Genomic DNA, 24,013 nt, shown 5'->3' with positions numbered 1-24,013 from the left:
CAAGCTAATAACACCCTACTTCCAGCAGGGGTTCAGCTGTGGCATCTATTATCCCTGTCATGTGAATGCAGACTTCTATGCAGAGATGATTTGCAGACCTTGAGCAGAGCCAGCTTGGGTGTGTCCATATCAGCACGTTTTTTTGCTTTCCTTTATGTGCGTGTGCCCAAAGCCAGCACAGGTGTTGGCATCTGCAGTGGAAATGTATTTTAGGTTTTGACTGATTTTGCTGGACCAGGAAAGGTCTTCAACAGCCTGGTCCTGATGCCCTCACTACTTTGGTGGGGTGAGGAGTAGCAAGAAGAGCTGTTGCCTGGGTTTGGACAAAGGCTATTAAACTTGTTGCTCTCTTCCCACCATGCGATGGAGAAGGAGTGTGCAGAATGCCAAGGACGTGGCTGCCTTTTTTAAAGTTTGGCTCAACCACAAGTGATCTATGTAATGCTGGAATTGTGGAGCAGGAAGATGTCAGAGCAGAGGATCAGCATCATTCCCTTTGAAGCCTGAGCCTGGTGGCTGTGGAAGGAGGGTGACCAAGCCCTGGGGACCAGCTCTACACAAGGAGAGTTGTTCAGACTCTCTTAGTGATGGGATCAGGTCTGCCCCATCCTGCACAGCTGCTGGACGAGAGGATGAGGTGACACCTGAAGAGGTGGGTGGAGGCACCTGGAAGGAGTGGCACTTCTGGCATGGTCCCTTTGGCTCTGCAAGGAACCCTGTGTTTCCCAGCTCTGTATTGGAGACTCCATTTGTTTTCCTTTGGGAACGTAGTTGCCAGGTAATTATTTTACACCCCGTAGCACTGCAGACATGTCTCTTCAAGTCCAATCTCTTACCACATAACTGAGAAAATGTATTTTACATTAAAAAGGAGCCTTCTGAAAAAGCCCTTCAGGCATAAAGTCAGTGTGTTTTCTATATATAACCCAGTATTATTAATACAATGAACTTAAACTGGAGACTCTGTGGGTGAATGACTTGGTCATTGGAGAGACGAACAATATGATATTCATTTTCAATATACTGTGGCTCTGCCTCCATAATGGTGCTCCCAGCCTTCAGTTAATTTCTTAGTGATAAAGTGGTCCAATAGGGTGAAGCAGGTCTGTGGATTGTATTTTTGCTGAGCACTAATATAAAATAAACAGCCTATAGAGAAAACAAATTTACTTTGGTTCAGAAAGGCCGAGCTCTGTAGATTCGGGACAGGCAGGGATGATGAATGTGAGCATGTATTACTGAAATAAGTCCAGAATGGCATGGCATAAGCTTCCCTGGATTTAGTTACAAAAGTTGCAATACAAATTGCTTTGGCTGGATAATTTTAAGGTGGTGATTGATTATTTCTTTTTTTTTTTCCTTTGATGTGGGTCATTTATCACCGTGTGCGTTACGTGAGACATTTTCCTTTTTCAATCATTGAAGAGTGTTTTAGAGTGCTGTTAGGAGGCCCCTTCAGCCCAGGCCTGTTTGATGTCAGTCATCTGATCCAAACCTGTGTGTGCAGCCTGCTGTGGCTCAGTAAGGGGAGACAGTGCAAGCATGCTACAAGTTTTAATCGCTTCTAGCTCCCGTATGTTGCAGTGTGATCACAGAAAGCCACCAGGCTGGGTTACATGGTCTTTTCTAGATGCCCAGCCTGCTTTCTGCATGAGCAGGGTGTGCAGGTGCCAAGCTGGTGTCATTTTCAGTGGTCCATTTGCTGTTCTGGTGTAGAGCCAGTCTGGAGGAGCAGGAACCTGTGGAGTAGCAGCAGCCACACAGCTGATCTGTCTCAGAGCTGCATCTCAGTGGAGCTGCTGTCAGAAATGGAGTGGGAGATGTCTGGGGTGGGTGAAATGGGAGCCATGCAAGAGGCAGCAAAGCTGGCTCAACAGAAGGCTGAGTCCAGTGCTGCAGTTAAAGACTGGCTGGTCAGAGCCCCAGTGACCTGCTGAGGGACAGATGTGAGCACAGATGTGCACAGATGTGAGATAAGGGTGGCAGGCAGGCACACTGCCACGGGAAGCTGCAGTTCCAGTGCTGTTCCCATTTTCCTGGGTGGATAGAGCGCTGGCCCTGCCTCTGTCCTTGAGCCTGCTCTGGACCTCTCTGTTCCTGTGGGTGGTTTCACACCAATGACTTCTTGGGCTCAGACTGCGTCATCTGCTCCACCTTGTCTGCATGGGTTTTGCTGGGTGCTGTCTTTGCTTCCTGGAAAAAGCTTTTTTTAACTAAATCCCCTCTTATTCGATTCTTCCCATCCCTGGCTGAGCAGCTGTGTGAGCTGACAGGAGTCAGGAAGCAGCAGCCTCACAGCTGTGGGCTCCTGGTGCTTCCCTGCTGTATTTGAGCAGGAGTTTGTCCATCTGAAGCTGCTGTGAGGCTGCCCCATCCCATGGCCCACATCCCTGCTCTCAAACAGCATCCACGTGGGCTGTGCTCTGGAGTGACTGACCTGGCATCAGCACACAGGGACTTTTTATAATCCTCACAGCCTTTCCACATGACATCAGTATTTTACAGGGACCTGTGGTGTCTTTTACAACATTTTATGTAACTCTGGATAAACAGAGTTAGTGTCTGTGAGTGGTGATGGCTGGTCTGCTGGGGAACAGGATTGTGAAAAGAAATACAGGCAATGCAGTGTGTTTATCCCACAGTTACAAGGGCACTGGGAACATCCCACACAGAAACGACAAGTTCAGTCAGGCTAAACCTTACGTACAGAAAGTCCCATAAAAGTGGAGCATGGAGGGTGGGGAGATGATTTTAGCCATGGGCAGGGGTTTATTTTGCATAAATGCAGGTAACATCTGTGCTGTGCTATTGCTGATTTTGTAGTTGGTCTTTGTAAGGTCACAGCCAATGTCACAGTAAGAGTTTGGGCTGTGCTGTCCAGGCTGCAACCATCCTGGATAAAATGCAGTTGTGTTCTTGTTGTTCTCTGGCTAAGAATCTGCATGTTGACAGTTTATTTCCCAGCCCTATTTTTATTTTTGGAATTTTTTTTCCCCTCTCACTGTGACTGTCAGTTTTGGAGGCTATTCTGCTGATGCTGGTCTCAGCATTTTGTACTTGGATGCTATTTTCCTCTGGATGCTCAAGGCTGCTATGATGGATTTGTTCTTTCACCGTAGCCCCTTTCATCATAACCCACTTAGCACTGGGTAGCAGTGCTGCAGCCAGAAGGAGCAGACTGGGAAATGCAGTGTGGTCTGGCCAGAGGAATAAGGAGAACTGCCAGCTTTTATCAAGAGAGTTGGAATTTGCCCTGTGTTGTTGTCCTCCTCCTGCCTTTGTTTCAGTCTTTTCCTCAAAGTAAAGCAGGAAAGTATTAGGGGATGGTGAGGCTCTTTTTCCCTCCTGTGAGTGGGTTAGTGTTTGTGAAAAGGAAAAGAATGGCTGAAGTCCCACAGAAATAAGAGTGGAATGAGAATTGGAACTCTGGTTTTAGTTCCCTGATTTGTCACCAGTTTACTGTCTCTATCACTGTGAATTGCACCTGGAAATGGTGCAGTTTTCTGTATCAGAAATCCAGCTGTCCAAAATCTGACCCTTTTGAGATCTGGCACCCACATGTATCTAAACACCATCCTGCTTTCTAGCCACTTGTATATATGTATGATAAAAGCCTAAAATGAGGCAGCCAGGTTAAAATATGGGAGGCTTCCAAAGCTAGTTAATACCAGTTGGCCTTGGGAAATCACTTCTGTTGGCTTTCAATCTTCCAGCCTAAATTATTCCATCAGAAATTAATTTTGTTGACTGCACTTGTCTCATTAATAGTTGGCTCTCTACCTCAGTTTACACAGCTGTAATGAGCAATCATGAGTTTCCCATCCAGGTACAGCTCAGAAATGAGCACCACAGACATAATTTTGCATGCTCAGAGTTACATATTGATCTTGGAGAGATTCCCCAGTCTGTCAGAGTTGGTGTTCACGGGACCCCAGCGCCAGCCCTGTTAGACCACACCTTGCAATAAAACCATGGATGATAGATCTTTATCCATGGTGGAAGGTTTGGAACTATAGATGGTCTTTAAGGTCTTTGCAATCCAAACTATTCTGTGCTTGTCTCTGCCATGGGTGCCTGGTGGATCTGCCTCTGGCTGTGGGATGTTTGTATCCCCCTCCTTGTCATGCCTTGCTCTGGGAGCACCAGCATGATGTTTTACAGCAGTGTCTGTGCTCTCTTGCTCTGCTCCCACAGAGAGAGGGCTGGGAGCAGCAGTGTCCCTTAGAATGTGAGCTCCAGCCCTGCCAAGGCCACTGGAGCAGGACAGGCTGTGCTGTCCCCTCTCTCAGAGGACACCCTGGTCCCTCGTGAGTCACGGGGCTGTTCCATCCCACCAGGGACCTGCACCTGGTGCTGCAGGCACAGTGGTGATCTCCTCTCCACTGACACACACACCTGGCTCTGGCATGGGAGGAATTACTGCTCTGGCACTGCCTTGATTCATAAGATTTGATTTTTAGGTTTCTTTCTCCTTGCCTTCCTCAGCTCTTTAGTCGGGGAGGATTACACTGGTGGCAGTATAAAATGAGAGCTGCCTGTATGAGAAGAGGGCTGGATTTTCAGAAAACATTAACACAGCCCAGTTTTGGAGATCTGACTTGGACATCACAGTCAGGTTTGGGAGCTTTTGCTTATGCAAAGCAGCAGAAGTGGGTTGTTTCCATTTTCCATGTTGTTGCCAGTGGGGCTGTCTTTGTCCAACTGTGCCCTGGTGTACCCTGGCAGAGGCAAACTGCCCCCGGAGAAGAACTGCTGTCAGAATCCTTTAAAGTCGGTCAGGCAGGCTCCTGCTTCGAGAGGTTTATCAGCAAAGATTTTCAGTGCCTCCAGTGGGAGGCTATTTTTATTCTATCCAGGGGCTACCTTCTGCTCTGAGGTCTTTATCACGTTTTTTTTGGAATCGAGAAACCTGCCTCTTTTAGGACAACCTTAAATACCTTCATCTTTTGCAGTCCAAAAAACTAGATAGTTTTTTATTCAAGGTAAAAGTTTTTGGCATTTCTGTGACACATTCAAGATTTCTTTTGTTGCTTTTTTACTGTAGAAGGGGGACACTGCTGTAGACATGAGAATACTCTGTTTTCTCCATTGAGCACAGCTGACAGCAAGTGGGGTACTTAATAGTTCATCATTCATACTCTGATCAGTGCTTGACTGTTGCAGGAAATCCACTGCACCATGTAATCAAGATTGGAAGAGCTCTCCAGAGATGATCTTGTTCATTTTCCTGCCCCATGGCAAGATCTGTCATACCTGTGTCTTTCCTGACCTGTGTTCTCTTAAGGCCTCTGCAGCCTTTCCAGGCAACATATTTCAGTGCCTCACAATCCCTACCAGTAAAATCTGGTTTCTCCCCACCTTGTATCTAACCTGAATCATCTCTGCTGCAGATTAAACTTGTCACTTCTTGTCCCATCCATTTTGAATTCAAAGAACAGGTCATTCCTTCTTGCAGCAATGTTAAATATTTGAAGACTATTCATGTGCTTCTCTCTTCCTAGTGTTAAATACCCACAATTTGTTAAATCATCCCTTCTTCATGGTGGATTTAAATCTTCTATGTAAACCTTAATTGGCCTGTCTTCTCAAAAATACTCTGTGACAATCCCAGTCATTAACTAATCCACAAACAGTTTAAACCCTTTGATCAGCATTTTATTTATATACTTGAGTAAAAGCATTCAATGCCAGCTAAACTGCCTGTTTGTACATCACTGTCTCTGATAGCCTTGTGCTGGTGTGCAGGCAAAGAACCTGCAGGGTTTTCTGCTGCTCCCTAACTGCATTTCATTCCAAGGGAAAGGTTGGGTGCCTGGCAGGGTGTGAAGCTCGGCGTGGTTTGTGCCTTGGTTCTGTGGGACAGTGCCCCGTGAAGGTTGTGCCTTCAAAACAGAAAGGGAGCCCAGAGACAGAATCATGGAATCATGGGTGTCTGCAGGCATCCAAAATACACACTGATGGGCACGGGAATTCGGAAGTGACATGTGCTCAGACAGGTGGTAGGCTGTGAAATGTCACTTGGTATTAGGGCCTTCTGGGGTGGCTGTGTTTGAACAGTCAGGTCATGCTTGGAGCTCAGCAACTGTACTTTGACTTGGATGTCCTTGATGGGTATGGTTTCAGCTCCAAGGAAAAGTCAAGGAAATTTGTATTTTAGCAGTACATATGGGGGAAGAATGGGAGGCATGGAATGTAATTCTCTCTGGATTTCTCTGTTGTAGGTGAGTGTTTTAACCACCTTGGAGCGGCGGTTCAACCTGCAGAGCGCCGACGTGGGCGTCATTGCCAGCAGCTTTGAGATTGGCAACCTGGCCCTCATCCTCTTTGTCAGCTACTTCGGGGCCCGAGGACACCGGCCACGCTTGATAGGATGTGGAGGGATAGTCATGGCCTTGGGTGCCCTCCTTTCTGCCTTGCCTGAGTTTCTCACCCACCAGTACGAGTACGAGTCGGGGGAGATCCGCTGGGGAGCCGAAGGGAGGGATGTGTGTGCTGTCAACGGGTCCAGCAGCGATGAGGGACCAGACCCGGACCTTATCTGCAGGAATAGGACTGCCACCAACATGATGTACTTGCTGCTCATCGGGGCACAGGTTCTCCTGGGCATTGGTGCTACCCCTGTCCAGCCCCTGGGAGTTTCCTACATCGATGACCACGTGAGGCGGAAAGATTCCTCCCTGTACATAGGTAAGGCTCTCTGAATTTCTCCTCCTGGAAGGCTTTCCTTGTGGGCTGGCATCTGGCTCTTCTTGCCTGTTTGATGCCAGTGGAAGTGCCTCAAGGCCTCTTCTCCATGTGCTGCTGGGCTGTGAAAGTAACTTGGCATGGGTGTCTCCATCAAGCAGCAGGGGAGCACAGTAGTGCTTGCTTGTGTTGTAGCAGTGGTAAAGGTTGACAGCTGTGATGATTGGGCAGATGCTCATTCCTTCTCTTGTGTTTGCCCAGATTGCTTTAAGTTCTTATATTGATGGCTCGTGGCTCAGTTTTAGCTGAAGAATTTTCAAGTGGTGTGTGTGATGATGGTTGACTTTTTTATTTTGGTTTTTTTTTCCCCCACACGATACCCTAGTTCTCATCCTGTTCCAAAGTATCTGAGTGATCACTGCAGTGTGAGGAGACTGAGAGGACACACGTGTTGTCACTACCACGGTTTTAGCAAGGAAGTGCCAGTTACAGAGTGGGTGCTGTGGCCCAGGATGCTGTGGCAGGACCCTTGATAATGTGATCCCTGTAACGGAATGGGATGTGGAAACTGGTGAGGTCTATTTTCAGATACAGTGAGCCTCAAGTAGAACTCATGGTGCTGGTGATCATGTTGCAAAATTCTTTCATATGGTTATGCTGTGAAATTTGCCTTTGATTCCCCAGGGAAGCATCTCAGTTATTGGGGTAAAGTGCTTATGGGTTTCAGCAGTAGTTGCCCCTCCCAGCAGGTTTAAAAAGGATGTTATTGGCGAAGTTTTCTTTGAAAAAATGTACCAGCTTGGCACATTCCTCTTTCTGCAGGATTTGTCACTAGGTGAGCTGCTCCAATGGAATAAATCAGTGGAGTGTGTGCTGCCATTGTTGGTATAATCCTGATAACCAAAAGTGTGCACTTGTCCCATCATCCCCACCTCATTCAGATGAATGAGTGATCCTTTTCCTGTTTGGATTTTTTTCCCAAAGACATTTTTATCAAGTTTCCAAGCTGAGTGTGGCCATTGAGAGCACAGCTGAGCATTCCTGCTGACTTTCAGAGTGCTTTTTAATGTCCTGGGTAGTGCAGAAGCCTGGTGGAAGGTCACTGCATAGCGTGGCACTCATGGATGTATTGCTGCTTCACTCAGAGCTTCGTCTGTGTATTCAAAACATGTCCCTGCTTTTCTGTAGCTGGCCATAAAATCATAGTATTTCAGCATTTAGCTTTGTCCTTGGGTCATTACTCATCCTCACTTGGTTCTGTAAGTGTTTGTGAGGGATCCACTGGACAAAGAAGGATGATGTATAAAATACAAGATAATGTACAACCCAAAGGTGAATAATGAGACTGAATTCACTGGAGCAACTGTGCCAACACCATAAATGATGAGCTGGAATTAAGAGTGATTCTAAGATTATCTATTATAAATAACTGTATGGAGGAGCAGCAACTTCTTTCAGTCTGTTCCGTGGGCATTTTTTAAGCAATGCTTCATATCTTGAGAACAGGCTGGAGGAGGGTGCATGAGAGGAGGATTAGGAAGAGTGATTCTTCTTCTTCCTGAGCTACATTCATCTTGTATGCTAAAATAACGTGTTTAAAGTTGGCAGTTCAACTGTAGCTGGGAAAATGCTTCCAGAAAATTATTTCTGCTTACTATGTGCTGCTTTTTTATTTTTTCTGCAGAGATAAGGATGTTGTCTAACCGTATTTGTTACTACATGTGGAGTTTAAAAACAAAGAAAGAGAAAAAGCCACACCAAAAAAAGCTCACCACAAAACCCCAAGCATTTTGGGGTTGTTTGCTTTCTGGTTTTAGCTATGGAAATCATAACCTGAATTTCTACATCTGAATTGTGGATTACAGGGGAGTGCCTGTGTATGCACACTCAACCAGCAATGAAGTTTAATTTCTGCCCTGTCCTAGCCTATAAATCACAGGTAGGGTTTCAGATACTGGATGATTAATTCATCTATCAACTTGCAATCAATTTTGCTAGTGAAAATAAAAGCTACCAGGAAAAAAAATCTATTCCATGAATGAATATAAATGGAGAAGTAACAAGTGGAAGTGTCATCTTACAATTGGTGGAAACTTGTGACAGAGTCAGATTGCTCAGTTTAAATGTTGTTTGAGAATTATTTGCTCAGATTTGCCTTTAACTGATTATTTTTGTTGATGTCATCAATGCAGTTTTTAGTGGCCTTAGAAGAAAGCTGGCTGAGCAGCTTACCCACTTCATTCTGCTCTGTTTCACAGAGGAAATAACTGCAGAGTGGATACTGTCACTGTGCTATATTTATATCAGTTTGCTTTCTCATAATAGCGCAGTCACTCAGTGGGGGCCGTGTGTGACCAGAGGAAATGTTTTTGGGTAAGTTCCCTTAGTTGAAATTAGGGGCAAATCTGGCATAGATGGTTCTCTCAGGACAGGAACTAATTAATAGCAGTGACAATAGTCTGGCTGAACTTTGTAGAATGATTGGATGCTGCTGAGAAATGATCAGATTGACCAGTTTGGGCTGTCCTTAGTGTGCTGCTTATGTTGGGTCTGGGTTTGCTGCATTGGGCTGGACTGCAGCTGAGGGTTAGAAGCAGTCTCTCAACCTGACAGCTAAGCACTACTCATAAATAAAAATCCTCATGTCCCAAGGCAGTGAATTAGATAGAAATAACTGTGTGCACCAAGAGTGGTTTTTTTTTCTCCTTCTGAATTCTATCAAAGTTAAGTGTGGTAATAATATAATATCTAACACAGTCACTTTGCAGTGAAATAACAATACAGTTCAGCTTCTCTGGTTATTTAAAAAAAAAAGTCCAAACCCCAAGAACCCCCCCAAACCTTCTTTTTTGTGTGTTAATGCTCATGTGGATGCAGAGGAATGCAGATGTGATACCATATGGAGTTTAAAGTGGTGCTTTGGCTTTAATCATTAGTGGAACTAATAGCATCTGTGGAGTGTAATATTTTTCAGAACACTGAAGCCCATCAGATTTCTCCTGTGGTTTCTCTGCAGTGACAGGCACACAGAAGGTTGTGGGCAGTGCACCTCTGCTGAGCATCCTTTGAAGTCAGGGGCTGCTCAGGCTTGTGCTCTGCCAAGGAGGTGGAGATTCTTGGAGTTTCTTAATTAGCGAGGCAGGGGTGAGATACTACAGGAATATTTCTCTTCATGGGCTGCTGATTTGCAGCTTTATGTTTCTTTCTTGCACTAATGGCAGATTTTTTAATTATTTTTCTTTTTGCTGCCTGCAATGTGTTGCTACCAAACTCAAAAAGATTCTGTTGCTGTAGTAACCAGGCCTAGGAAAAAGGGGCTGTTTTGGTAACCCAGGGCAAAGTGAACCAAAGAGATGAGTGTGTGAAAAGTCTACACTGAAGTATGTTCCAAAGGAAACACATCTGAGCTGTAGCAGGGTTAGAAAGATCATGGCAGCATGCCTGCTGTGGTTAATCATAGAACAGTTTTCAGAGATCATCCAGTTCCCACCCCTGCCATGGGTAGGGACACCTTCCACTGGTCAGGAAGAAACTCTCCTCCTGTTTTCAGCATCTGACTCAGAGGTCATAATGCTGGCAGTAGCAGACAGAAGATGGAAAAAAATAAAGGAATTTTCTTAGCAGTTTGAAATTGGAGAAAATATTCTGGTTTGGTGCTGGTTTGCTTGCTTCTGAGTCTGAGCTTGTATTTAATATTGGAACTCCCATCTAGTGGTTTCCAAACTAACAGATTAATTTTACCTGTGTGCTTATTGGCATCTGACATAAGTAACTCCTTTGAGTGGAGGAATTCATCATTCCTACAGACTATGCAGAGCTTGTTACTGCTCCATCTTCACTAGTGTCAAAGGATTCCTTCAATTTGTGGCACTGTTTATTTTAAAGGAGTAAAGACTACTTACTCTACGCTTCTTTCCTCCACCCACTAATGACTCACTTGGCATTTTCTTTTTTAGTTCTTTCTCTGCTCAGTCTTGCTGAGTTCTCTTGAAATCAGTGAGGACTTTGTCATTGGGAGGGAGATCAGAGCTGATACAAAGAGGGGAAAAAACCCTGATCTGACAGTGGTTGTATGGATTTGCTGCCTCTCAGATAAGCTTACAAGAGTTTTTTTGGTCACTGGAGTGCCCGTGCTGCTCCCAGCAGTGCTTTGTGAGTTCCATTAGAGCCAGTGCACTGATGTGGTTGGTTAATGTTTTTAGCAGCCTGAGACACACCTTCTGGCCTTCCTGCTGCATTTAACATTTGCTGATAAAAGTTCTTGCATCTTGTCTGGGACACAGTTACCTACAGAGCAGAATGAATAGCCTCTGGGAGCCAGTATTTGATCTGGGACAATTAAGGGCTGTATTAAACAGAGGAAGTTGCTATTATTCTGTCTCCAGTTGATGGAGGAAATTGATATTGATGTTGGAAGGAGCCCTGCCAGACTGTGAGACTCATTCAGAAGAATGCTGTGCTGATCTTTAATGCATTTCAGAGTTTCTCTTTGCATTTGTTGAAGCTGTCTGTGTGTTTGGCATTGTGGGCACACACCCCACATGTTCAGGCCCCATGACTTGGGGGCCTCACTGAATTGCAGTAATGTGAAGAATGGCTTAAAGGAAACCCCAGAAGGGACAAGTCTTGAGTCAAGAAATGTGTGCTGTGGAGTGATGAGTGCTCCTGAGTTATTGCTGTGCACAATCTGAGCACAGCATCCTCTGGGGCACAGAGCTGTCCTTGGCCTGCTTCATGACAGGGCAGAGGAATGCAAAAATGGGTAACTCAGCTCTGCTTAGCTGCTTTCTTCTGTCTTACCTATTTGGCTTTTCTGTGTGTATTTTGGTTTTATCATATGGCTGTTCCAGCTCTTACCCTTGGTGTGAGAGGAGAACTCAACAGAATGGTGTGTTCCAACCACATCTGTCCTAACTAACCCTGTGAGAGGGATGGGACCCTGCATTGCATCTGCTGGCTTTGACCTTTGTATTAGTGTGGGGATATTTTGCATGGAATTTGTAGAAGCACTTTTTGTTTTGTGATGACAGAGAGAAAGCTCACTCTGGCTTCTGGTGCCTTCTGTCTTGCTTTAAGCACCAGCTCAAGATTTGCTGCAGTGGAAGACAAACATGCCCTAATTGGGATCTTGCTGTCTCCAGGGATAAATTTGTCCATTTGAAAAATCATTTATGGTAGCTTACGTCAGTCAAAATGATAGCAGCCATTGTGCTTTGGAGAAGGAAAAGCGTTTTCTCAACTGACAATTAAATCTGAGTTAGTATCTATGCTGGTGAGTTAATGGCAAGTTATCAGCATTTTGTGTGTTTGAGGTTTGCTGGTTTTGTCTCTACCTGATGAAAAGCCTCTTACAAGGAGGATGAACATATTTTGATCAGTCTTATTCTTTCCGAAGCTCTCAAATGTCTTGCCCTGTATGTCTGAACCTACATGTCTAAACCATAGGAAGTGGAATAAGTGTGTTTATAGCATACAGGTCATATCATCAGCCTTTTGAGCCATCTGTTGATGTGTATTGACTGGAAGGCCTTTAGGACCCACCTGAGAGGTCTGTACAGCTCTGCCCATCCTGGCTGCTCATCCTTTCACTCCTCACAGCATTTCCCCCTCTCCTTCCTGTTGTGCTCATTTGTGGTCTTGCAAGCAACATGGGTGCTTGATTCACATGAGCCCTTCCTGCTGGAACACGCTTCTCTGAGCTCACCACCCAAGGCCCTGCCAGCCTTGAGCATTTTTCCTTTTAAAGCCTGTTTCATGAGCTCTTTTGTAGTGGATTGTGGCTGACTCCTATCTGTTGTATTTGCTGTGTGCCCACTCCGTGCCCATCAGCTGCCTGGTGATTTTGTCCACCCCCACGTGGGCACAGCAGCCAGAATTGCTTTTCTCCTTGCTGCTACAGGCAGCTTTATAGGTGTGGAATATTTTTAGCCCGAAGACGGGATTCTGCAACGCTTTTGTTCAGTGAATGCATCCTCCTACGGGTGATTTGGAGAGCCTTTCCTTCCTGTCACAGCCTCCCCTGGGCTGGGAAAGGCTCGGGATTAGCTCTGAGAGCTGCTGCCAGCACCAGGGATGTGATGCCTGCTCATTACTGAAGGTGTCTGTGTGAAGGATTCTCTGATTGTCTCCCCCATGGACTGCCTGTGATCAGGTGAAATTACACAGCAGATATCCTGGTATTAACCCACTGATCCATCCACAGCCTGCAGCCCTTTATAATTACAGCCCTTTGGGGAGAGATGGGTGTTCTCATTTGCTGTGTGTCAGCAGGGCTGGCTCCCTTACACATGTCCCCTTTGACAGTGCTGGTGGTAATACCCTGGAAAATTAAATGGAAACACCAACAAGCGTGTAGGGTGTATTAGAGCACTAACAATAATCAATTAATGGGAATAACCTTTCCCACTACAGGCAGGAAGGCTGATGCAAAAAGCAGTAGCTGAATGGATGTATTTATTCAATTAAATAAATATATGCACTAAGTCATAACTATTGTGGGCTCCATTATTCTACAGCAATTGTTTCAGTTACCTTAACCTTCTGCTAATAGCTTTTTTTTCCCCTGTTGTTATGAGCTGAGTAAATAAAGCTTGAGCCCAACCAAATGACTTTGTGTGAAAGCATATTGAGGGTGGGAGCTGTTTCCATGTTACTTTGTGCTCTGTGGGCACTCTGCAGCTGGTTTTTGCCTTAATTGGGATTTGCTGACTCTGATGTCTTGTAAAAATCACTCCATTTGTTGAGTTTGCTGGGTTTTTTCTGTGGAGTACTTTAAACAGTCATCAGCTGGGAGAACCTAGTGAGGTACATCATTCCTGGGGCAGCACGCCTAGTGCAGTGCCCTTGTCAGTTAAATGGCATGTCTGCAGAGTCCTGAGGCTCATAAAATTAATTAAATAGATTGGAAGGTGCTGAGTTGCCCCTGTCAGAAGCTGAGGGCTGTATTGTGCCTTGTTGATGGCACAGGCAGGAGTGGTGTGTGCCAGTCTTGGCCCTTCCTCTGGGAACTTGACCGAGACTCCCCAACCTACTGCACATAAATTGGGGCATCCGTGTTGCCCCAGATGTGCCCAGATGTTTTGGCTGCAGTTTACAGGCTGGCACTGAGGACAGCTGGGGCTCTGTTTCCTATGGTGGGACAAGACACAGAATTTTCCTCTTTACCAGCACAATTCAGGGCACTGGCTGGGTGTTACTCACTTATCTGCAGGACATGGTGCTTGTGTGAGTGTGTAGGAGAATGCAGAGAAGTTCCTGCAAACTCTTTCACATCAGCCTCTCCTGTGCCTGGCTGAGGTGCTCAACCAAGTTTTCTTGCACTTGGAGAAGTTGCTGCAGGTCTGAGCTGGGTTCTGGGAGAGCTGGCACTTACACTATTTGTGCGCCAAAAAAGTGCTGTTTGAGTAACCTCCTAAAGGTGTTTGCTTTTGCAAAGTCCCAGGCAGTGCCATGGCACAGACATGCAGCTCTGCTGACCCACAGGCCTGGCAGCACTCAGCTGCCAAAGCTGTTAAAGTGTGGTTTTATCCTGGCTTTGCTGGGCACTGGGGACTGTGCAGGGCACTCCACCACCCCTCTGTCAATGACATGTGTGCCACTGTTTCATGACCCTCCTCATAATACATTTCTTCTCTATATCTGGTTGGAGTTGACCCTGTAGTAGTGTAAAATCTTTATCTTTGTCCTACTACCACAGACCCTGTTAGGATGTGACATGGCCCAGCAGTGTGGGACTTGTGGCAGAGCTGCTGTGGGGACATCAGTGCAGCCTCACTAACTACAAGTATCTGATTACCCCTCAGGCACCAGCCTGGAGGAAAAAATGTGGCCAAAAGTGATGGGTACCGTGTAAAACAAAAATAAAATTCCTCTGCATCCTTTGTGGTCATTTTAGTGGCCACTGGAGTGGAAGCTCTTCCTTGGTTTGGTGAACGTTGAAGGTTTATAACTTTATGGATTTATTTGTTTTGCATGAATTATAAGTTTCCATACATCCGAGGTTATTAAGCACTTTCTCCTTGGGTTTGGAGAAATTCTGGCTTTGCTTTCTCAAATTTGGTTGTTTGGTTCAAAGTTGATGTCTGCTCCCAAAATTGCTTCTTCGAACTTTGCTCTTCTGAAAGGACTCAGTGTTTTCTCAGATTTCTTTTTGCTAGGGTATGGCCATTCCATTAACTATGCTGCTAATGAGGTATTTGGCTTTTCCTAAGAGGGAGGCCTGCTCCTGCTAAGCCCCCTTTTGATTTCAGTAATAGGGATTTTGTATGGAGGAGACTATCCAAATTTGGCCCTTTATTTACCAGTTAAAATGTGAGATTTAGTTTCTTGGATAGAAGTTAACAACATGTGACTTTGCTCTTTGACTTAATACCTCAGAGCTCTTGAGTGCAGCCAAACAAAGCTGTGTCTGTGACAGGGAGCAGGATCTGGCTGAAGGCAGCAGATCAAAGCAATAGTGAACATTCAAGTGTTCAAACTGGTAGAAGAGCAAGATGCTCTGTGCAACAGAGTCCCTCTGCTTACCTCACTTTTTCCCTGTGGTATTCTGTGCATTCCTGCCCTCCGTGTTAGACAAACCAGTCCCTCTGTGACTGTTTGTACATATTGATGTGATACTGCTTATTAAAGTTTGAAAGAAATAATATTAGGGGGCAGAAAAAGACAACTGGGACAACTTTGCTGTGTTAGTAATTGCTGCAGAGACCAATTACCCATGTGATGAAAAACCACCTCTATCTTGTTAGCCATCAGCTACAACATATGGATGTCCTAATCCAATCAGGCTGATCATCAAAAGAATAAGACTTGTTAGAGAGAGCTTTTTCTCTCAGACAGTTATAAACTGTGGGCTGGGGTTAGAGACTGAAGGGGTGGTAGCATGCAAGAAGTGAGCTAGAAAGTCCCCTGGTTGTGTTTTTGAGGTGTCTTGAGCGCTGATTAATGCTTTACTGGCCTGAGCTGTCATGTTTCTGTGAGCTTTCTGGTTATTCTGGGCACTTGTGGTTTTGTGTGTGCGTGTGTTTTCAGTGTTCCCCCTCCTCATTTTATATAAAAACTCACACTCCTGGAATGCAAGCCACAGATGTTTAACTGCATTTCTGTTATCACATCCCCTGTAAATGTGCTGCTGGGAGACAAGCACACTGTGTTGTAAACCACAGGAAGCAGCATTGCAGAAAACAAAATTATTTGCCGTGGTTCTGGGTGAGAGTTCTGTGAAGAGTTTCCCACAAGTGCCAGAGGGTAAGAGGTTTGTAGGGAGAGATAACACCTATTTAATACACACATGTTCATGCTTGGTGGAGCTTGTTCTGATCAGTGTGACTAATCATGCTCAGGAATATTTACATTTTGTTTCAGTTGTCACCTGATCTGGTAAAATAACATCTTATCGCTTCAAACTTTGCTTTACTTGATGTGTTGGTGCAACTTCCCTAGGAAATGGAAACACTCTCTTCTGTAATTGTATACCCCCCTCATTGGGAGCTTAGAGTCCTGGAGGTACTTGATTTACAAGTAGGAGCAAAACTTAAATTAAGCTTAGGTTAAGCAAATACTCCTACTCAGCAACGTCTCAAGGGTTATAAAGCAAGTTAGTAAGAGGGTGAGAATAGACCCCAGGAATTCTGACTCCTGTGCTCTGCAATTGCTCTGAGAACTAAAGCATTTCACTACATTCCTGCAAAGCAATGCATCTTCCATGGGTGCAGACATTTCTTTCTTTTCAGTGTCAGAGGGGTTACAGATCCTGCCTTTTTGTCTGCTAGCACTAGCCTGCTCCACCTCTGCAAACTATGTTTAACTTGCCTCCAAGAGCTGGGTGATTAAACCGAGACCAGCTCTGTCTCTGCAGAGTGGAGAGAGACTATTTACAAGAGCGTGTAGTGACAGGACAGGGCTTCAAACTGAGAGTAGGCTTAGATCAGATATTAGGAGAAATCTTGATTGTGAGGGTGGTGAGTCACTGAGAACTGGTGGATTCCCAGTCCCTGGAAGTCTTCAGGGCCAGGCTGGATGGGGCTGTGAGCACCCTGGTCTAGTGGAAGGTGTGTTGGAATTTAAGGTCCTTTCCAGCCCAAACCATCCTGTGATTGGGGTTTGGTGAGCTGTAAGTAGCATTTTGAGGACAGTCAGACCCCTCACTCTCCTGTAACTCATTCCCAGGAGCCAGCAGCACAGGGACGAACATCCCAAACTTGTCCAGTCCCCTCTGAAGCTCACTTGCACCCTGCACAACAAAAATGGGAGCAAATTCCACAGTTCCCTGTGGCTTTTCTCATCTATGAGTTAGGCTGTGCATTTTTTCTTCCCAAGATTGTTGCTTTCTTCAGTGGATGTGTAGGATTTTGGCTTTAAGGCTGTGAAGGTGGTGAAGTGGGCACAAAACTTCTCTTGGAGTAGAGATATTTTAAAACTGCACCTGCCTATCAAAAATCTGCTGAATTGGCAGTTGTGCCATCGCCCTGGTCTTGCAACATCCCACCACAGATAGGACAGGAGTGCACATGGAATTCCTTGGGCTGGTGAGAAAGTGCACTGGGGCTGGGAGATAAGGCACAGGCTGGCACAGCTGGCAAAAATCACGACAGGCAATCCCATTAGGTGGAAAATACAGTCTTTAATGGGTTTTGCCGATGCATAAAAGACCTGTTGAAGTGAAAATTTCACATAAACAAGAGAAGTGAAAATGCAGCTGTGCTGCTCTCCAGATTGCTGTGCAAAATGCTCCCACGTGTAGCTCCCCTGAGTTCATCTCACATTCTGCACCCCCCAAAACTGTGGTAGCACGGAGATGAGAGCAGCTGAGTGAAGCTTTCTGAATAAATTAGCCTTGCTGTCCTGTGCTATTCCAAGTCTGGGTAAACAGAAGAGACACTCTGTGCCTTGAAATCAGCAAGTTTGGGTTTTATTAGCCCTGGAGGGGCAGTAAATTCTAGAGCTGAGCCAGAGGAATGAGAGTCAAGTAAGGAGGTGTAGGGCTCACTAAGGATATGCTGAGAAAGTCCTTGCTGCTTACTGCAGCCCAGGAAGGCAATTGGAAATTCAATCTACAGTGCACTGGGGAGCTCTTGGAGGTGGCTTAGGATGGGGTAAGGATTTGGGAAATCTGCTTGAGCAGAGGCAAGAATAAGGATGGTGGTGAAAGGGAGGTGGAGTGCTGATGTGAGCAGCAGCATATTAAACATATTAAAACTGGGGATGGGGGGGATCATGTATTGAAGCCACCAGAGTTTTAAGACAGGGGCTCAGCCAGTACAGCAGAACATGGTATGGGCCATCTCCATTAATCTACAGAAATCTGGATCTGCACATCCAAAGACTCGCATTTTTTATTAAAATTCAAGCTCTTCAAATAATCAACACCCACCTGGGAACCAGGTGTCCTAGTGGAATCTGTGCTGAACGTGTCCTTTCTGGGCCACAGCTGGCTCAGGAGGGTGTTGGGGTGTGCCTCTCCTGGACCACAGGGTGCTCACATCTCGCTCCTCTCACGAGGCAGGCTGGTTTTGTGAATAAACAGTGTGGTTTGATGGGGAGGGTGGGTGGTGTCAGGAAGCCAGTGTGCCAGAAGCCTTGTTCCCAGAGAGATGCAGTGTTTACTGAAGATGCTAATTGCTGCCTCCAGCCCAGCATTATTTGTCTTCTGCCCGCAGCACAGCCATCAAAGGCGCTGATGGTGCTTTTGCTGGGTAAAAGGGTTGTAAGAAGGAAAAGAGATGCTCCTGAATTTCAGGAGTGCCACTGGCTGCTGCTTTACCTTCCTTCCTTCCTTCCTTCCTTCCTTCCTTCCTTCCTTCCTTCCTTCCTTCCTTCCTTCCTTCCTTCCTTCCTTCCTTCCTTCCTTCCTTCCTTCCTTCCTTCCTTCCGACACTTCCTTCCTTCCTTCCTTCCTTCCTTCCGACACTTCCTTCCTTCCGACACTTCCTTCCTTCCGACACTTCCTTCCGACACTTCCTTCCGACACTTCCTTCCGACACTTCCTTCCGACACTTCCTTCCTTCCTTCCGACACTTCCTTCCTTCCTTCCTTCCTTTTTCCCCCTTTCCCTTTTTTCTTTTCCCCTGCTTTTTTTTTCTTTTTTTTTCTTTTTCCTCTTTTATTCCTTTTTGTCCATGTTTATCCTTTTTTCCCTCTTTTTCCCTCTTTTCCTATTTTTCCTATTTTTTCTTTTTTTCCCTTTTTTCCTATTTTTTCTTTTTTTTCCTTTTTTTCTCTTTTGCCTTTTCTTTTTTTCCTTTCTCCCTTCTTTTCCTTTTTTCCTTTCTCCCTTCTTTTCCTTTTTTCCTTTCTCCCTTCTTTTCCTTTTCTCCTTTTTTTCCTTTTTGTCCATTTTCTTCCTTTTTTCCCTTTTTTCCCTTTTTTCCTTTTTTTTTCCTTTTTTTTCCTTTTTTTCCTTTTTTTTTCCTTTTTTTCCCTTTTTTTTTCCTTTTTTTTCCTTTTTTTTCCTTTTTTTTCCTTTTTTTTCCTTTTTTTTCCTTTTTTTTTTCCTTTTTTTTTCTTTTTTTAAATTTTTTCCCTTTTTTTTTTGGAGAGATTTTTGAGCCTGAAGGTTGCAAAGGAAGGAAATTCTTCTTGGGTTTTTTGGTTTTGTTTTTTTTAATGCCCCATATGGCCGTTTTATTAACTGGAAAACCTCCAGCTGAGAATTGGATGATGCTACAGAGAGCTACAGAGCAAAACTCATTCCCAGCCTGTGGCAGAGAGTGCTCATGCCTTTGAATGTGAGCCACATCTCCCAGCTAGGGTTAGGGTGAAAAATAAAAGCTGCCTTTGCCCTGTTTTGCTGACCCGAGGAAAACGTTGTTTTTCATGCTGGGGATGTTGAGCTTTTCAAACTAAATGCAAACCTTGAACAAGTGAGTTGTCAGCAGATCATCAAAGAGCACTTTGAGTTGAGGCTGTGGGAGTGACAGGTACAGCAAACCCCTAAGTTTGGGGGTTTTATGAGTTTATCCACACAAAGTTAGTAGTAGAACAGGTACATTTTGACATTATTCCCTGTTTGTATGAGTGGGTTTTTCTACATCATACGAAAGAAGCATTGCGAACCAGACTTGTGTAACAGTGATCTGCACTTCCCAAGGATTGGCTCTTTGATTCCTGCCTGAGCAGCATCTCTTCACTTTGTCTACAGATTTCTGTCCTGTCTCTCCTGCTGAGACGGAGAAATTATTTGCTGTCTGTAGCTTCTCAGTTGGCAAATGAGACTGAGACTTTAGAAATAGCTTGTAGATGTGTTTATCATCTTCTGTGACTGTGTCTGTTGAAGTTGCTACCTCAGTTTTCTGTCCAGGAGACTTGGAAACAGAGCACTTCTCCAGATCTGCATTTTCACTTGTCATTTTCTGTTGTGTGAAGTGGGGAAAAGGAGGGTTGGGACCTCAGCCTTTGTTGTAAGAGTATCTTGATTTTTCCACAGTATCCTGCAGACTTTCTGTCTCAGAGGGATGCAGGAGAGAGGAATGGAATTTAAGTGGATCTCTTTAGATTTAAGGATTTGCTTCCCTGTCAGTTGTGAGTGTAGAAATGGTTTTGATGTTTGGAAGCAGACCTTTCCCACTGCACATCCCACAGGTTGTGCCTGTGGTTCTGCTGCTCACAGCCTCCAGGGCTGGATCCAGCTCAGCAGAGTCCACACTCACGCCATCACAAGTTAAAGTTCAGCGGATGATTCGTTGTTTTTGCTGCCAGCTTCCCTCTGGAGCTGTGCTAGGTAGCACAGAGCTGCTGCCTGCTTGCCAAAGGTGATGTCCAGGAGTGAAAGGGCTGGAGGAGGTTCCTCAGTGGGTAGGCTGAGCTCCCTGTGAGCAGTGACTTGTGGCTTTTGCTTCTTTTCCCTGGAGATGCCTCTGGATGGGAGACAGCCTGCCAGAGACAGAGTGAATAAATAAGCTGTGCTCTGGTTACAGCAGGTGGATAGTATATCAGCAGGGTCCTCCCAGCAGTGTCTGGGGTGTGCTGCCAGAAGCTGAGATAACCTTTTGCTGCAGGAGCAGGGTCAGGGCTTGTGGTGGCGTTCACAGGGGTCCCAGGATGAGGGAAGAGAGAGAATGTTGACTCCACGTTTCAGAAGGCTTGATTTATTATTTTATGATATATATGATATTAAAACTATACTAAAAGAATAGAAGAAAGGATTTCATCAGAAGGCTGGCTAAGAGTAGAAAAGGAATGATAACAAAGGCTTGTGACTGACCGAGACAGTCCGGACTGCGATTGGTGATTAATTAGAAACAACCACATGAGACCAATCACAGATGCACCTGTTGCATTTCACAGCAGCAGATAATCAATGCTTACATTTTGTTCCTGAGGCCTCTCAGCTTCTCAGGAGAAAAAAATCCCAAGGAAAGGATTTTCCATAAAACATGTGTTTGACAAGGGCTGTGTCACACCAGGTGCCACCATCACTGCCTCTGGGGACAGTGTGTATGCTGGGTGGCATCACTGGGGCACTGCTGCCATGGGGAGCTGGCACAGAGCAGGCACAGGCTCAGTTCTGCAGGGTCTGCACCTTCTGCTCCTTGTCAAACCCATGGCAGGATGGCAATGGAAGAGAAGCAGGAGGTCAGAGAGAAGCAGTGGAAGGCTCTGGAAGAGAAGCAGGAGGTCCAGTATTGACCACTGAGGCTCTCTGCCTCCAGCCCACGTTATGGGCACCTTAGTCACAGCCTGTTGCTCAGCACAAAGTGGCTTCAGTTGCCTGAAGGGACCTGTCCTTTCCTGCTGGTCACAAACATGTGATGTGAGGCTGTGTGTTGTGTAGCTGTGTGTTGCCCCAGGCTGTGTTGCTGCACGGAATCAGCATCCCTTTTTCAGCCAGTTGTGTTCATAACAGCTGAAAGGAAGGGGAGATCTGGAGGTGACACTTCAATTGTTGTTTAACAGGCTGCTCTGTGCAGCAGGAGGATGAGGCACCTCCTGTACACAGATTTCTCTCTGTTAGAGTTCAGATCTAACCTCGAATGACTGCGTGGAGGGTCCATGGAGCTGAGTCTTCCTCCCCCATCAGGTGCACAGCAAACAGCTGCATGTTAGGGTTTGGCACCAGGTTTGTTTCTGTGTCTCTTTCTGCTTTTCCTTAACGAGGCTTTTGGGGTTTAATTACAGTTTCTGCCTAACTCAAGCCCCCAGTGTCTGTAGGTTCACAGTAGTCAGGGGAGAGAGAGGCTGCTCTGGAGCTGAGCTTGGGGGCTTGGGGCTGATCTCTGGAGATGCTGCTCTCCAGGAACTGCTCCTGCATCCAGGGCTGCCATCGCCTACCCAAGTCACTGGCGTTGATTCTGAGTATAGATGGTTGGAGTACACTCCTTACACACACTTCAAACCCAGATTGTGCAGGATTACTGCTGGATAACAGCCAAATCCCAGGCAGTAGAGACTGTTTAATCACACTCCTCTGTCTCTGCTGGATTAACATAATTAATGTAAGCCCTTTTGGATGGGCGACCTGTTATTTGTCTGGTGCAGCTCTTAATTTGTGCAATGCTGTGCATATACCCAGCATGCTCTAGAAATGGTGATGAAGGTCTAATTCCACTTGCATGCAACTGTTAACCAAGTAAATCTCCACTGACAGACAAGAAGTTTACTATCCCTTCAGAGGAAGTTGTAGACTACTTGAAAAAAAAAAAAAGAATGCCAAAGTTATATTGGAATGATAATTTTCCAAGTTTATTCAAGGGAAATTAAAATGCTCTTTTTACTTTTAGTAATTTCTCTAGAGAGCAGAAAAAAAAAAATTAGTAAACCAAAGAAAGGTTCATCAGTGCCTCCTGATCCTGACCAATTTCAAGGGGGACACAGAGCTAAATGTGCAGGGGAGGTAATAGTGATTGTGTCCTTGCACATCCAGCCTGAGCACATGGGGCAGGAGCTGTGCCTTTATCTTCTGCCTTCTGTGGTATCTGGAATCATGGCAAGAAGGCAAAAAGTGTTTCTCAAACATATGACATCCATCCTATGGGCCCAAAATCCTGTTGGCTGAGTTGCTACCTCCTGTTCATCTGTGCTTCTTATGCAGGTGGACATTATCTAAACCTTAACAGGATACACTGGCTGCCTTTTATTTCCACAATTTCAAGGTTTTCTACCACCAAATTGGAGGGAGTTTATTTAAGAAAGGAAGAAAACCCAATAAACCAAGCCTTGCAAAAAACAAATCTAACTAGTCAAATATTTAACTTGAATAATAATTTCTGAATTCCAGTAGGCTTTTTGTGTGGCAGAAGTAATTGCAACAGTCTGGGTTAGTTTGGTTTTTTTTTTAATGAAAGTTAGCTTCTGCTTTTGTTGTCCCAGGTTTTAACTGTAACCTTTTATATTCAGAAAAATCTCAGATATAATAATATATTTTATTATATAATAAAATTATATATATAATAATACATAATATATACTATATAATATATATATTCTATATTATCTATTATATATTATGTATTATATATTATATTATTATATTATATATAATATTTTCCTGATAAGGAGGAAAACCAAGTCTCATCAGTTCTGGTGGATTGTTTTCTAGATCTCGGCTGTACCCATCTGTGCAGAAGGCGAAAGCTTTCTGGAGCGTTCCCTGAAAAACAAACACTTGTGTCCAAGCTTGAAAATTAGTATGAAAGTGACATTTACTATTTGGCCATGAGCTACAAAGGCCATGTTATTTTCAGTGGGGCTCAGAGGACCATTGGTTGGGCAGCTCTGCCCCGGGGTGCCCAGGTCCCCATTCCAGCCGTGGGAATTGGCAGTGTTCCTGCTGGGAGCTCTGCAGCATGTCCTGGGCTGCCCTTCTGTGTCCTGCTTCTTCCACGTGCCCTTCCAGAAGCAAGAAGCCCTTTGCAGGGAGTGCAGAACGGGAGCTGATCTCTTCACAGGCACTCCATGCTTGTGTGCTGCCTCTGATTTGTATTCAGCGCTAGTAGAACGCTCTCGTCACCCAGCCTGTGCTCACAAGCCTTATTATAACTAATGTCAAGGCATTTTCCTATAATTTTTCTCCCTGGAGCACGTGGTGTAAGGAATTTAGGATCCTGTGCAAGTCCCAAATGCTCTGTGAGGGAGCACAGACAGCAGGAGCATCATTACACCTGGGCCAAAACCTGTGTGTGTGTGTGTGTGGGGAGGATGGGGTGTCTTATTTTTGAGGCCATGTTACTAAATATGAGACAAGTTTGATTTTGGGACTATTATATTTAAACTTTGTGACATCATTTGGTCCTTAGGCACTTCCCTATATATTGTAGCTGCCTTTCCTTTTCTAGCTGCATGTTGGATGGTGGGACTTGCCTTTCATCTAGGAAAAAATATGAGCACAGATGGCAGG

At 45.1% G+C, this 24,013-nt stretch overlaps 1 protein-coding gene across 1 annotated transcript in view; it reads left to right on the top strand.

The window, feature by feature from the left end:
* The window catches only part of SLCO3A1 (solute carrier organic anion transporter family member 3A1), a 133,213-nt gene that overhangs the window by 16,768 nt on the left and 92,432 nt on the right, over positions 1 to 24,013 (top strand). Inside the window, exon 2 of the mRNA XM_059482527.1 lies at positions 6,222 to 6,687. Within this exon, the coding sequence (XP_059338510.1) occupies positions 6,222 to 6,687 (466 nt within the window). The remainder of the gene's footprint in view (positions 1 to 6,221; positions 6,688 to 24,013) is intronic.

This window comes from Ammospiza nelsoni, chromosome 14 (assembly GCF_027579445.1).
Source record: "Ammospiza nelsoni isolate bAmmNel1 chromosome 14, bAmmNel1.pri, whole genome shotgun sequence".
Classification (NCBI taxonomy): domain Eukaryota; kingdom Metazoa; phylum Chordata; class Aves; order Passeriformes; family Passerellidae; genus Ammospiza; species Ammospiza nelsoni.
This window is presented reverse-complemented; position numbering and strand designations above follow the sequence as displayed.